The sequence below is a fragment of the Xiphophorus maculatus genome, chromosome 11 (genome assembly GCF_002775205.1).
Source record: "Xiphophorus maculatus strain JP 163 A chromosome 11, X_maculatus-5.0-male, whole genome shotgun sequence".
NCBI lineage: Eukaryota > Metazoa > Chordata > Actinopteri > Cyprinodontiformes > Poeciliidae > Xiphophorus > Xiphophorus maculatus.
The window spans coordinates 10,337,431-10,353,628 of record NC_036453.1 but is presented as its reverse complement, the minus strand read 5'-3'; the positions used below and the strand labels follow the sequence as shown (position 1 = coordinate 10,353,628).

The 16,198-nt window shown below is 37.5% G+C and overlaps 1 protein-coding gene across 1 annotated transcript in view; it reads right to left on the bottom strand.

The window, feature by feature from the left end:
• Positions 1-980: 980 nt before the first annotated feature.
• LOC102219994 (polypeptide N-acetylgalactosaminyltransferase 10-like) overlaps positions 981-16,198 on the bottom strand; it is a 59,513-nt gene continuing 44,295 nt past the window's right edge. The window contains exons 5-14 of the mRNA XM_014469255.2: positions 15,525-15,710; positions 13,010-13,193; positions 10,900-11,017; positions 8,019-8,126; positions 6,461-6,682; positions 4,014-4,130; positions 3,313-3,462; positions 2,907-3,139; positions 1,500-1,669; positions 981-1,351 (exon numbers count right to left, since the gene is read on the bottom strand). Coding sequence (XP_014324741.1) covers positions 2,975-3,139; positions 3,313-3,462; positions 4,014-4,130; positions 6,461-6,682; positions 8,019-8,126; positions 10,900-11,017; positions 13,010-13,193; positions 15,525-15,710 — 1,250 coding nt within the window. The 3' untranslated portion in view covers positions 981-1,351; positions 1,500-1,669; positions 2,907-2,974. The remainder of the gene's footprint in view (positions 1,352-1,499; positions 1,670-2,906; positions 3,140-3,312; positions 3,463-4,013; positions 4,131-6,460; positions 6,683-8,018; positions 8,127-10,899; positions 11,018-13,009; positions 13,194-15,524; positions 15,711-16,198) is intronic.

Sequence of the window (16,198 nt, the reverse complement as noted above, 5' to 3'; positions counted from 1 at the left end):
CACTTTCTGCGCATTTTTGTAATTTCATTTGGGTCTCTACTGCTTCTAGAAACTGTCTAAGAACTAAGACAAATCATCCAGTCATTTTCTGGTAAAGTTAATGTTCTTTATGGAAGTTAGTGAAAAACAAACTGATTCAAAAACCTCCCAATTATGAAGTCACAATCAGCAGGCATTGCCCACCACCTAGCAACCCAATCAGAGTTCCAGCATGTTTGGTCAACTGGTTTAACTGCTGTATGTACTGTACAATGGCTGCTGAAAAAGACATGTGTTTTGTTGTTGACTTATCCTCCAGAAACCACTTTCTGAATTCTTCTCGGTTGTGCTGGAGGTTCTTCTTCTCCTGCTTCTGGATGTGACTCCGTGTCAAAGACGTTTGGTTGTACAATCAGTTTGACACCATTTTCATCATTTTTGTGTATAAAGTCTGACATTGTGTTGGGGGATGTTTGTGCAAACAAAGTAATGAACATGTTTTATAACCAACAGACCTATCCTACTTTAAGAAGAAGCATAATAGGTCTTCTTTAAAATGGTAACAGTGCTATGAACTAAACCATCATGAAGTCCTTGACAGTAACAATTCATGACATTGTGATCCATGTCATGAAACTTTTGAAGAGGTGTACTGTTGTTTTAAATGGAAAACTTGTGTTTCAATATAAGTTGTCAACCTGCCTGATTTTTTTCCTTGCCTTTCTTCTTCATTTGTTCTTTTCTATCTTTGTCTTTATTTTTATCTTATACTTAAAACTGCTTTAAACTTTGATCTCCAGTCGGTTGTGTTTCAGGGCCAACTAAGCTTTTATTACGCTGAAATGACTTCAAACCCTTTTTGAAATGTTGCAACTTGTATTTGTCAATTCTTTTTTATCTCACTAAGGATTTGATGTAATTAAAGCCCACAGTTTATAATTTGCAGGCAGTGAAGCATAACAACACACACACAAAGAGCAGCAAAGTCAACTTCTGTGATTTGGTTTCTTTATTGCATATTAGAAAAAAAAACTACATTTGTACTGTAAAGATGAATATAAACAAGATGTTGCTCCTTTTTAAAAAAAAAAGGATAGTATGATTCACTGGGCAGGAATGAATCAATTTTTTCAGTTTCTGCTTTCACAAGCTATTAGCACCATAAATGACAAACATGCCAGCAATAGAAAAATACAAGACCAAGGAATGCAAAAGAACAAATCACCCCTCAAATCCACCAGTGTGTGCAGACAGATGCACCCTGTCAATGAAAGGAGCGCGTCTCTCAGCAAATATTTGCCGTCTTTGAAAGTCTCTGAAAGCTTTTCAGGTTTCCTGCAGGTCAAACAGATCTCACTGCGGTCCTCCCACCCTGGAGAAGGACAGAGTACAATTCAGATATTTTATTTTATTTTTTAAATCAATTTTTATCTTTATTTCTTGGCAAGTGAATTTCAGTGGGCAGAAGATAGAGTGAGTGAGGAGTAGCTGGTGTTCAGGGAAGCGTGTCTCTCTTTTACCTCCTTCCACATCACAAGCTTGAGCTGCATGATTGGATTCTGGGTGTCGAGGCGTTTGGTCTGAACAACACTTCAGCTGTCAGCCGGGGCGCTGGATCTCTGCTGTACCACGGGAAATGATCGGGAAGCAGCAAACTTCTGTCTTGGAACTTCTGAACTTCCAGTCTTATCTTGAAAACAGACAAGGAACAAAGATAGGTGTTTTTTCTCTATCTCTCATATTGAAACAAACTTTCAAAAATGTCCTACTTACCAAATTAAAAAGACATTAAGAATTGATTCTCCAAGTATTTATATTAATCTTACAATGTGTGCATAAACATTTTTTTTATCTAGGGGAGAACAGCTGCTGAAACTGGAGAAAATCTAGGAAAGAAACTTATTTTCTCTAAAAATGTCCCAGGTAACTAAATGGTTTGTCTTAAATAAATAAGGTGAAGTCATTAATAGAAAATATTCTTGTCCAGCAGCACATATTGGATTTCTTTAATCCGTCAGCCTTACCCAACACACTCAGTGGGCGGGGCTAAATCTGCTATCCGGCCAACATTTCTATATAGCATTAGTGACCGTTTATTTTTTTACCTGATAGCCTGTAGCGATATAAATATAAAATAATAATAGTCAAAACTTATATTAACTCACCTGATTTAACCTATTTAAACCATTGTGGTTTAAAATTATTACACATTAGCCATACATTTTGTTTATCCACTATATTTATTTCCAGTTTTATTTAAGTGGTGTAAATTTGTTGGTATTTATTTAAAGCCTTATTGGACTATGGGACTTTTGCCCCTTTATGTCTACTAGTGGTGTGTGTGTGTGTGTGTGTGTGTGAACAGCCTGGTCTCACTGTTACAATCAGTTATCTGCATTCTGTCACTTCTAATTTCCTACTTCAGACCATTGTGCGTTTAATCGCAGCCAAATTAAAATTGATGCACGATACATCATCAGTTTGTTGAGTTGATTGTCATTTGTTTACATATCCGTATCACTCCAGTGAGTGAAATTGAGTCTATAATAATAACTGATGGTGGTTTTTGTTTGTGACAGTGATAGTGATTGTGGATATTTAGCTGAATTTTAGGAGGTTGTGTTTTACAGTGTGAAAAGGGTAGAGAAATATATGTAATATAGCTGAATATCGGTAGCGCCCATAAGAGCAAAATAAAAATCCGACATCAATATCACTTATACTTACATCTGATATTGAATATTGCTTTTTTAATTATGATTTGAGACACTTGATGCCAAAAAAATGTTTTAATTGGCCAAGTTTGTGCAAGCAGGAAGGAATCCTCTAAACAGACAGAGATTTAAAGATATCAACTTTCATACAAATTGTATAGATTTTATGACTTGTGGATACATTTTTATTTTTTTTTTTGTCTTGACACTCACTTGAACAAAGGCGATCACAGTTTCATGATCTTTTCCTAGGAAGATCCTCGTCTCGCTGCCCCCTGACCTCAGTCGGTGCCCCGGTTGAAGTGCTCCAGTACGGTGGCATTGGTTCGCTCAAACAGCCACTGCTGGCTCAGAGAGGAGGGGTCACACGTGTTCATGAACACTCGGCGCTCGGTGGTACTGCTGTCGATGCAGCTGTTACTGATAGGATGGTAGAGACTCTTATCCTGGAGAACAGGAAACAACCTTAAAATACTCTGTTGTGTTCCTTCTTCTCAAACTACAGCCAGTAGGAATGTAAGTTTCAGCAGTTAAATTTAGCATCAAAGCCGATACTCCAACATCTGGATTCAGTTTTGGTTCTTTATAGAAAATCAAGAGCAGTTTTGGAGCTCTGTACCTTTCTGTAGCGCCAAAGCTGATTCCCCTTCATGCCATGACAGTCGTACAGAGTAACAGGGCTGTTGTGTGAGACGGCATCAAAGCAGACCTTCCTCGTGTGATTGGGTTCACCCACCCGGATGTCTTCCCTCCAACCAAACGTCAACACCTGTACAAAAACAGAAACACTGAAGCCGTTGAGCATTTACTCACTGAATTTAGGTCTAAATGACATCTAAGTTGTTTGTAGGAAAAAAGTTTCTAAATCTGACCACCAACATAAAGTTCATGTGACTTCTAAATAGCAATGCATATCGACAACATCAGTTCAAGCAATAAGCCCCCAACTTTTCACACATACAGCCGACATCAGCAGCACCTTGTCTGTGGTTGGTGCTCCAAATTTTGCTGGACAATAAATGACCCCTGTACTTAATGCGATAAACAATAATGCTGTTGTACTGAAACCATTTTCAAGTAATATATTGATAATGGTGAAATAATGCAAGCTAGTCCTCTAAAAGAGCAAGAAACTTACATTGTACTGTATTAATTATATTAAGTGACACTGACATGTCACTAAAGATTCTTTCTTGGATTTGCATAAGCAGACAGTTTTTAAGTCATTCAACTTCAAATTTAAAAGCTATCAACACACATTATATCCAAGATGGTGTAAATGTTTCTTCAAATAAATATCCACATATAAATGACAGCTACCTGTCCGTGGCTCCAGCTGATTTCCCCTCGACTTTTCACACAGTTCTCCAGGCGGATGGGACTCCCAGAGACAAAGTGTTTGATCTCCATACACATCCCACTTCCCACATTTCTTATCTAAACACAAACAAAGAGACAAATATAGAATTTGATTTGTACTGAATGACAGTCTTTTTACTTACTTGTCTGACTTTTCTAGAAATACATAAAATGTGGAATAAGCCCTCCTTCTGCTGTTTTGAAGTTTAGTTTTCATTCATTTTACATGTGAGGGGTCTGGGCTTTCTTTTGGCTCCTGGCTGTGCAGCTCAGAGTCCCTGATCGGAGCCACAGCTTGTGGGTGAGAGGTCAGAAATTCATGTTATTGCAAACAAATGTCATCACTATATTTCCCATGTAATTAAAAGCTTGAATTTTACTAACACTCAAACTAAACAGCAGTAGGTATTTCTTCTGGAACAGTGAAAGCAGTGGCCGCCTTATTATGCAGGGAAATGATTGAAGAAGGAGATTAAACACAGAACATGGTCAGCAGAGATCCCCCCTCCAGGCTTTGGGGTTTATATTACATTTCTGAGCTTCTGGGGTTCATTGGATAACTTTTATCACAATGATTTATGTTGGGTAGTTAGCTATGTAGATGTTTAAATATCAGGTTTGCTTTGTGAATATTTAAAGAACCCTTTATAAACCACTTCTGAAGAAAATTAAAAGCAGAAATCATATTTCTCCCTTTAGTGCTTTCCTTGATTGGCTTTATGTTTAATCCAGAAAAGAAGATCAAATTTTTCTTCACATTCATAAAGTGTTTGATAATAATCAAACCCCTTCAGTACGCTGAAGGGGTTAATGATGTGCTATAGTGTGATGTCATTCTGTTTGTGACCGTAAACATTTTAGATTGGAATAAATTGTCCTAATTTTAAAGGGGAATTAGTATGTAAAATTCACTTTTTGAATTTTAATGTTATAATCTTATTCCTTCATCATAAACCGACCTGTGGCGTTGCCTTGATTCATTCATGCATGTTTGAGAATGTATTTAATCTCCATGGCAAATATTCAGCTGTGCAAAAAGCATGGTTGGCCATAGCTCCGCCTTCAAGGATGGAGCTCCTCCTCTGTGTTTCAGTTTCCAAACTTCTGAGCTTCAGCCCCACAGAGCAGCCCTCCCCCGTAACTCCACCACTCAACTCCTTCAGACTAGCCAGCAACAATTAGCAAACATCTGATGGAACTGCACATCAGTTCAGCTATGTCTCAGTGCAACACTGGCAACAATGTTGATAAGATAAGATGAGATAAGATAAGATAAGATAAGATAAGATAAGATTTATTTGTCATTGTCATCAACAGATTACAACAAGATTGAGATTTGCTCGACTCGAGTTAAGATGCAGGTTATGTGTATATACGTAATATACCAAGATAAAGAAATGAATAGTGCAAAATGAGAACTAAACTTAGACATCAGAAGATGGTTGCAGCGCCTGGAGGTGTCGCAACAGAATTTACATTTTTAACAAAGTGGTCTCAAGAGCAGAAGTTCTCATGCCTTTGAATTTAGTGCCATGATTGCCATCGGGAAAAAACTGTTTTTTAGGCGATTTGTCCTGGTTTTTATTGCTCTGTATCTCTTGCCTGATGGCAGCAGCTGGAAGAGCCCATGGTCAGGGTGTGAAGAGTCATTTAAAATGTCCAAAACTTTCTTGTGGAGCCTGGAAGTGTAAATCTGTTCCATAGTGGGGAGGGGGCAGCCTATGGTTCTCTCTGCTGCCCTAACAACCCTCTGGAGCGCCTTCTTGTCCACAGATGTGCTGCTGCCGTACCAGACACACAGACCGTACGTGAGCACACTCTCTATGGAGCAGTGATAGAAGGCCTGCAGCAGGTCTGAGGGGAGACGGTTCTTCTTGAGTATTCTCAGAAAGTACAGTCTCTGCTGTGCCTTCTTCAGCAGCTCCTTGGTGTTGGTGCTGTTAAAGGGTTAATAAGAGGAGTGACGTTGTGATGACTGAAGACAGAGTTTCAGAAAGAGCAGGAGTTTTTAAAGAAACAGAGACCCAATTTCAAGGCGTTAAATTACAAAGTAAAATTTCTTTTAAGTCCTATTTGATAGATATAGTAAATTAATGCAAAGTAGTTACTTGATTTTTCTATGAAATGACATTAAGTGCCTGGAAAAAACATAATACTGCCCATTTAATCATCAAAAATTGCATCTATGTCAGCTACACTTCCCTTTAAAAGTTGCTCTTCTGGTTTTTGTTAATTCATCTTTCTTAAAATTTTAATCACAGTTAATTTGAAACTATGATGTGAAATATAAATCATTTCATAAATGTTAGTACAATTATTTACTTAATGTCTTTTTTATGGCATTGAGTCATTATGGACTCCCAATATGGATGCAGTGATGCAACTTTAAAAGACATTTTTGCCTTTACCTCCCCCCATGCAGCGGCGGGGGGCTCCACCGGTGGGTAATGTCTCGGCAGGTCCCAGGCCACCTCGCTCATGAACCACCTGAAGTTTTTGCAGCTCAGTCGGCTCCGCAGCTCCTTCTGTGCCGTCATGTCTCCGGCCGACAGGTGGCGGTACTCGGGCCGATGCTGGTAGACGTACTCGGCGTATTCGTCCATCCACACCTCCGCCACCCGTTTGAGATTCTGCAATCCATCGAATCACTATATTACAGTCATATCATCATATAAACACAACAGTTCATTGATTTTTTAAAATCCTACTAGCATGTTTTACTTTATTGAATCTTATGATACTGAAAGCCGTCAGCATTGAACCAAAGTGAGCCTTTAATAAAGAGAAAATCATTTAAAGTTGTGAGAAACAACAACACAAGGCCAAAGTTTTCTGCATTACAAATAGTGACCTCGCAATTTCATGTTAGAAAGGCCGTCTGCTAACGCCGTTGGTTGGAATAAAACAACAGAGCTGAACCTTCAGCTGCATTCTGCGCTCAGTTCCAGCCTGAGAGGCGAAGGGCATACATAATGAATGGCGCTCAGCTGAATATCAGATGATTTAGCTCTTTAGGAGAATTATCCATTCTGTGGCGGTGCTTTAAAAACAAAGGAACTGAAGCACATTCTTCATCGCTGCACCTGCGTAGGCCCAGAGAGAAGATCTCACTAACGAAAGACCACCAGGAGCGAGAGAGAGAAGAATGCAAACCGCCCTGCATTCTTTATCTAACTCCTCTGCAACTCCTCTACAGCCTGTTTTAAATCTGCTTGCTTAATTGCAGGCAAAAGCACAAAAGTTTGTCCAGTTTGGTTCATGGATTCCTTTATCTCTGTGGAGAAGCTCAGATGTTGTTTGTGTATTTATGTCAAATCAACTTTTTGGAAGCTTTTGCACCTAGAACACAAAAACTCTCAGGCAATATTCACATTTCCAAGCTCAACAGCTGCATATGCGGATTTGTATCTGTATTGTAAACTAAGGTTTTGAACTCTGTTTATTTTTGTCCTGGATGAATTTAATTTCCTATATTCCAACAGACTAACATTTTACTTCTGTTTAATGAACCAAATTCAAGGAATAATTGAAGGAAAGTGGTTTAGGAGCACAGCTTATGTATTTAAAGAAACCCTGCATTAATAAAAACAGGCTTAATTTAAGAAGAAAGTCACTAAAAACTGGACATGTGATGATTAAACAAACAGAATTTTAAAGCTTATTTCCTGTACATGTTTGTTCTTTTTTTCTTTGGAAAGTTTTGATCTGCTGAAACAAATTTTGATTCCCATTAAAGGAAAATAATGGAAGATTATTATGAGAACAACATTAATATATCCTGTATAATCTATATCTTCACCTTCCTAAAAGAATATCTTTTTTTTGCCAAAAGTAACTCTTTTTACTTAAATCATGACATTTTATGCAGTCTCTAGCATCTTATCTCCCCACTTAGTACAGTTAGTCTCTGCCCTCAGACCTAATTTCTATAAAATGAACATTTTATCATAAAACGTGCTGCACTACCTTTGCCAAGCTGATCCCGCCGGGAATCTTATAGGGAACATATTTCCGGTAGATGTGTCCCACCCTGGAGCAAGGGATGTCCTCCATCCGGCCACCACACATCCACACCTACAAAAACACATGTAGATGTGTTGACTGAAAGAAGCTAAAAGAAGGTGTGAAATTGATGCTAAGGTTTTATCTGACTGGTTTGAAAATCTCCACTGATGAGACACAACTTCAAGGCAACAAAAGAAGGCAGGTAGTTTGCAAAACACAAGCAAAAGCTGCAGAATCTGTTAAGAATAAAATTCTTAAAATATCTTACAAATTCTTCAACAAAGGTTGAAGAATTTGAAAGGTATTCTTTTTAAATCACAATAACGCAAAAACAATTCACCCTTTTAGAAATTGTTCTTGTTTTGTTTTTTGTGACTCATTATGTGACATAGCAGACAGTGAATTACGCTTTCTGACTTTAATCCTCATTCAACGTAAAGAAAAGAATCATTCTTCTCCCGCTTGGCTCCTGATGCTGAAAATAAACCAGGAGGAGAAAATAAAGACGAGAAAGAAAAGACGACTTAACCAAAGCAGGCAAACTGGAAAAATGGGCTTTGTCTTTCACAACAAAAGCTAAATGCAAGCTAAAGAACCTGGAGGGCAAAGAGAACATGGAGAGAGAGTCGGAAGGAAGGAAAGAAGGAAGGAAGGATCAAAGGAAGGAAGGAAATCATATGTAAGAATTAAAGGAAGGAATGAAAGAAAATAAAGTAAAATAGTTAAAACAGATAAGAAAGTAAAGAAAGAAGTTAAAAATGAATTAGGGATGAAATGAGTAAAATTATGTGAATAGAGAATAGAGGGGTAAGACTAAAAAAAGCAATGTATAGAACAAAGGGAGGGAGGAAGTCAATTGAAGGAGGGAAAGAAGAACTAACTAAGGAAAGAAAGACAGAATGAAAATAAGAAAAAATGAAAAATAATCCATGCATAAATAGGATGAGGGAGAAAGTAGGAAAGAAGGAAATAAATAAATGGACAGCTGGGTGGACAACAGACAGACAATGAAACATAGAGTACTGTGGATTAGATTCCATACTTTTCAACCCTTTTCCAGGTTGAATAGAAACCCTGAACTCAGAAGGTTTGCACCGCAATACAAATAAAAAAGACCTTGAATTTTGAGCTTTTACATAATTGCTGAGGTCATCTGGTTGTTAAATTGAGCTTTTAGAAGCTTTTCGTTCTCATTCACCTCGGCTCTAAATAAACATATTTTTGGCTCTTTAATGTTAGTTTAATAAATCGTGTCTGAAGGGCGGCTGAAGAGTGTGTGTGTGTGTGAAATGTGTGAATCGGGAAAATGTCTTATCCCTCTACTATGCATGTAAGGCTGTAATGTGTTCAGACATTAGCTCGCTGTGTGAGCTGGAGACACTGAGCGCTCCCACACCAGTGTTTCCAGTATGGAACTCCAGCTTAACCAACTAAACGATTGTGTTATAAACACAAGCAGGGCCTGGTTTGTCGGTGGGAGCAGCAGTTTGCTTGTAAGGATTAGTATGAGAGCCTGTTAATCTCCTCACCTCAGGAGACTGGCTGTCTGTGGCGTATCAGCTAATGGGGATCTTAATAGAGACGAAACCAAATTGAATATCTGAGCACATAAAGTAGACCTAGGAGGCACAGCAAGGCATGTGCTGATAGAATAATTTCTTACCATGATAATCCTGGCTGAAATAATAACCTTGGTGTGGGATATTATCTCACTAATTACTTAAATAAGATGAAAAGCTTCAGATGAGAGTTAAAAACATCAGAGCCTTTCTGGCTGTGCCCGTCGCTGGGTCAGGAGGAGGTTTGTCATTCATTTCACACTCAAAGCTACAAATAGAAGGGATTTTAATTTCTTACAGAACGCTTAGCTCCAAGGCAGACTTATTTGAATTATATGTGTGTAATACAGATATTTCCCATCTAATTTTAACTGATAACCAATGCCAGTACAGACATTTAATTATGAAAACACTTCTAGAGCAATGTGTCATTTCAAATTTTATGCTATTTGGCCAAAATTAAGAGACATTTGGGGGGGTGAGAGAAAGACCCAATTATATTTAAAACACAAGTTGGTATTTTTGCTTACTCAACATTTTTAGGGAAAATTGTGACCATCATTTGATTTTAGCAGCATGATGATTAACTTTATCTAGACTGTGGTGAATAATAAAAAAAATGGCAGACAATCACTAACAGTCAGTTTGACAATAAGTCAAATGAGTGGCTTCCAAACCATTCAGCTTATGACCCAAAGAGACTGAAATTGATTTTATCCTTTTACCTTAATGCTTACTCAGAACTTTTTATATGCTGTAAAAGCACAAAATTCCACAAAGTATTTCCTGTCTAGTTTGTAGTGGAAATATCTTAGTACACTTGAAATAAGACAAACTTAACTCACAAGTAACTTTTCAGCAGGACAGACTTGGTCAATACTTTTATAATATTAATGAAAAAGTATTTGTTCCACAGAGAGGATATTTCACTTATGTCATGAGAAAAATGTATTTTTATATGTGAAATAATCTGCCAGTGCAGCTAGTACTTTTTTAACATTAATATTAAGGAATAATTTACTTAAAACAAGGTAGTATATTGCTGAAAAGTGATTTGTAAGCTAGTTTTGTCTTATTTCAAATGTGCCAGGATATTTGCAGTAGAAACTAGACAGAAATATTTGTCTAGATGTTGTGTGTTTGCAGTGTTAGCTTATTTTAGTCGACCTAAAACCAGAAAGATTTTGTCTGATTTATCTGACAGCAAAAGAGCTTACCCTAGGGTTTTTTTTTCAAACATGTGTACATATCTATGTGCAGTTGCAGACATTTATCTTTTTTACCTTGAAGGAGATCTCATACTGTTCTCCTCCCCAGATCTCCAGGCCGGTGTCGTATCCTCCCAGCTCCCAGAACCACTTCCTGTCCACAGCGAACAGTCCACCTGCCATCACTGGAGACCTGGAAGATGAAGTAAAGCAGCAACAGCTACGCATTGCTTTGAAGATGGGAGTTGCTGCTGGCCTATGAAAGGTATATTTTCTGAGTCTTGGATAAGAACTGCAGCATATGAGCCTGTTGAGTTTATACTGTACGTCATTTTGGGTTATGTGCATTTTAAATATCGATCTCATTTCCCAGCAAAAACACACTTTTTGGTTGAATAAAAACAACGTTACTAAATCTGCAAGGAGTAGAACTAATTTGAGGCTTAACTGTATAGACCTACTTGCTATATGAAGTATAAATATGTTTTAAGTATATAATAGTTCTTGTTTTGCTTCTAGCAAAACAAGGATCCAATAACTAAATATTCCTTAAACATCTTTTCAATATCAACAAAATGGTTGTTCAAGCAATTAGAGACTATTCAGTGCACAAACTAGGTTTTAATAAGTTGTAACTAAGTTAACTATAAATTACTACAGTACTTGGAGGGTCTCCTTTATTTGCTTTGCTTAAACCTGGAGATGGTTCTAAGGAGATTGTGTATTTATCGCGACACTACGTCCTAACACATAACGGTGTACAGAGAACACCACCCGTTAGCTCGCTATAGACTCTCTGAGCTGTGGAGTGGAGGGCTTGTTAGCGTCTGCTGAACCTGACTGTTGCTGCTGCACACCTGAGGCAAAGAATTAGGGCAGCAAGTGAACGCACAAACACTTGTTTGTGTCAGCCTTCAATGAAATCTCCTTCTGGCAAACGCATTATTAAACAAACGGATCTGTCTTGTCTACCCATCAACAACTGTATTATCCAGTGCAAGGAACGCACTAAGCTGCTTATAAATGTGCTCAACGTTGCTATAACTACTCGTCTTTGATTAAATAGAAGATCGGAGGCAACATCCCTAAAGGTGGTCTTTTCTTGCCAAATTTGTCCCAGAGGAGGATCAATTAAAGGCAAACGAGGAAGATTTTGTACAGTCAGCCAAGAGAAAACCTCCGGGGCTTTCTTCACACCACAGGACCACTAAGCTGAAAACATCCCCACTGTGCAAAACCGACAGGTCTTTGCAGTTTTTACATGAACACAATCAAAGCAACACAGCAGATACTGCAGATATTCATGGGCATCTTTTGAGCACCAGAGTCTGTACAACGTTATATTTTTAATTTCTTGTTTTAGTAAGAAGAGCTAAGGAGATAAAAACCTTTAATGCACAATACAAATAGTCATAGCATAACTTCTGGGTGATGATTTATTATTCGTGTATAGGCAACAAGAACCTTACCATACTAATGGTAGGATGTTTATACTATTAACATGCAGCCCAAACAATATTTATCAAACGCTTAATTACTATTAAAAATGATGAAGGAAAATGCAAAAACTTGTGTGGAAAGAATCTGAATAAACCACATTAGTCAACAGTTTTTGAAAATGTTTTTAACAGCAATACCTCTTAGTTGTTTTCTGTATAACTTTTCTTAAATTATAGTTGAGCAATTTTAACTCTTCTTTCCAATATTGCTTTATTGTTTCCATGTGCCGATGTGTATTTAGTAATTTTGTCTTTTCATTATATTCTGGTATTCAAAAGATTAAAATTTAAACTGTAATTTATTTTTGTTATGTCTATAGTGCACCACTGCTCTCAATGTAAGCAGATGAGGCAAAGTTCATTGTTTCATTCTGCATTTGCTCTTTTTAAGTTGATTTCTGTCAAATCAACAGAATAATTTCTTGTTTTCACCTTTCAAAAATGTTTCTTTCTGTGAAAATATGCGCTAATTAAATAAATTTACATTGTTTCAGTTGCATCACCTTTTTAAATTCAACCTCAAAATACTCAACAAAACTGTAGAGTGAAATCTATCAAATTAAGTATTTTTTTAGTGTAAGGCCAATCAAATGGAAACTCAATCCGGAGATATTAATCCATTGTTTATGGTATATTTATGTTTTTGGTACAACTCCACCACATTTCTGGAGATTGCTGTTACTCACTCAAAAGGCTCAGTGGAGTCATCCCTCTTCATCTCTGGAGGAATGGGGATCCGTTTGTAGTACATCTCCCAATCAAAGGCCCCCCGCATGGCGTCCCCCGCCTGTGTGTCGTACCCAAAGTGGTCGTGGTCGATGACGTCTATCATGGGACACACAATGGTCTTCCGGTTCTGGGCAATCCGGTCTAAAAAGCACAGAGGGACACATTTGATTGTGTCTTAAAAATGACAGGAGGGGAATATACTGAATAATATGCAAATAAGTCATTTGACAAATATTTGAAGGAACTGGATTATTTCCTTTTTTTCCCAAGAAGAGCATTCAGAGTGTTTTCTGTGAGGTTTACTTTCTCCCATCTTAGCTGACTAAGAAGTCAACTATGATGTTTTCTCTTTCAGTTAATGCACTTTTGTTTCAACTAGTTACATTTACTCATTTACCTTTACTTGAGTAACTTGTTTTTGGGAAAAAATACTTCTGACTGATGTTTTGATCCATTACTGAGCACTTGAGTAACATTTTTACCAGACAGTTTCCAGAATACTGTAGCTACATTACCACAATCCAAGTGACATACTTTCAACCGATCCCAACTTGATTTGGAAAGAGTTTGATGGGGCGGTAACCCGGGTTAAACGTTCTGCTGTAAAATGAGTTGAAGTCGTGCTGAGCTGAACACTCGTCCTTAATGGCAAAAAGGGTCATTGAGAAAGTGAGAATGTGTTTGTGAGCAAATCCATGAGGCAGGTGAAGAGACACTCAGCCTCTCAGTGGGGGTGATGTGCCTGTAAACGTCTCTGTGTCATTTGGTGGGCAACTTGATTGGTTCAACATTCAAGAAAGGAGTTTCAAAGCATGATCAACACATCAGGAATAATGAAATTTTAGGAAAATCACAACATTTTATAATTCTATGCAAGTTTTTTATGACCTGATAAAATTTCTGATGTGTCAAATTGGGTTGCTGACTTGAGAACTGAAAGTGTACTTCTGATGGAATTACCAAAATCAGCCTAGTGCCCTGGCAGAGTTGGGCACAATGAAAACTATATGGAAATTGGTATTTTTAGAGGATTAGGCCAACCTTTTACATTTGCTTTAAATCAATATATGACAACCTATGAAAGGTTAATATGTATAATTTTCTAAAGCTAGTGTCCTTTAGAACCAAAAAAGCCAGCAGTGTATACTTTGCAATTAAAAGTACCAAAATTAATGAATTTATTTTGCTGTAAATTTGGGTATATTTAGGCATATTGTTACTCTTTATAAAACAGTCTTGTCAAAATTTGTTTGCTTTATTATGTCTTGCCTCCGTTCTACTCAGCAGTAGCGACAGACCATGTATCTATTCAAAGTTAAAGTACCAATGTCTAACACTGTGGAAACACAAGAAAGAGACGAGAATCTTTTGTGATTTATGGCCTCATTTGTTCTTAGATTTTGTTCTGTAAATGTCATCAAATGTTAGGTAATAAACATATCATGTTTACTTACATACATTTTTCTGAGATTATTAAATAGGTACTGTTTGCAAACAAAAAATGTCATATATAAAAGCCTAAACATTTGTAAGTTTAGGGACAAAATACTTACAGAAAAGGATATCAGAAAACAAATAACCTTCTAGAAACTGTTTCAGACACGTTTAACATAAAATGCTCCCTACCCATAAGATAATAAATGAAACAGAAGTTTTTGGAAGGAGGAGAAACAGACCTCCATTGATATCTAAAGACACAAACTTACAAGTAGTTTAAGTGAGTCACTTTGAAAAATGTGCATGATGGGAAGATTTCCAAACACATTTGGGACACTGAGATAAAATGGATATTTGCGGTTGTGCCTTGCAGTTACAAGCTGCAAGGTGGATATAAAGCGGGAACAATGCTAATCATCATGCCAAACCATGATTGTCTCCTTTGAAGATGCTTCATAAATATCTATATTCATAACATGTTTTTGAAGTATATAAAATCTAAAGGGGACGCAAAACTCACATTTTACACATTTTTTTTTACTTCCACTTGGGTGTCTACTGCTTCTAAAAATAGCTCAGGTGCTTAAAAAAGGACATCAGCTTTTGTCACTAAGTTTATGATTTTTGGTGTCTGGAAAATGTTTTGAAAACCTCTCAAATGTTAAGAAAACTGAGCTCCAGTATGTTTCACCAAGTTTTTTGTTGTTGACTTACCATCCAGAAACCACTTGTTGCATTCTTGTTGGTTGTGCAGGAGGCTCCACTTCTGCTTTTCAAAGGTGCATCATTGTATAATTGCAATTTTGTTTGCAAACAAACATGCAAGTGTAAACGCTGAGTTGAGGGGGCGTGGCCAGCAGCAGTTTATTTGGATTTAAAGTGGCAGAGGCCCAATAACAGCTCATTCTGAAAGGACCTCAAAATAGACAGAACTAAGCAGACTAAAATCTCATTATCTATTATTTATGAATTATTTTCTGAAAAAAAAGTGGGAGACATTTTTGGTATTTTTGAATTCCTTTGCGTGTTCCTCACCCAGCAGAGGCGGCAGCCAGTTGACGTTGGCCTCACAGTGAGAGTCCAGGAAGGTGATGACCTCTCCTTTAGCGGCAGTGGCTCCCAGCAGCCGAGTCCTGATCAGACCCTCCCTCTTCTTTGTCCTCAGGATGTGAACCTTGGGTACTCTCGTCATGTAATCCTCCAGGGCCACCTTCAGGTGCTCTGCACAGAAGAAAGGGGAGTTATGTAGATGGGGTCAATACTTCTTTCCATTTTTCTGCCTACAGTAATTGCTTTAAAAAACTTGTATTTTATACACCCATTATTTGCTTTCAGCTCGACTCTTTCTTCCCCACTAAAGACCAGACCAACCCCCTCATTGCTGCAGACGAAGCCCTAATGTATCTGTCAATCTGAGCTGCATATATTAACCAGGTTAAACTGCTATTAACTAATATTAATGCAATATTGAACACTGAGCCTCGGCAGTACACTCAATATCAGTGTATACAGTATATATATAATGCTTATTCTTACAGGTAAGAGGGATGATTCCGTTTTTTCATTTTTTATTCTCTTTGGATTGAATGCTGAAGGATAATAAGAACGTTGGCTCTCTGAGCTCTCAGTTGTTTAAAGCAGTCAAAACATGACATATTACTTTGACAGCTTCTTTACAAACAGCCACAATGCAGCCTGTCTGAAATGTT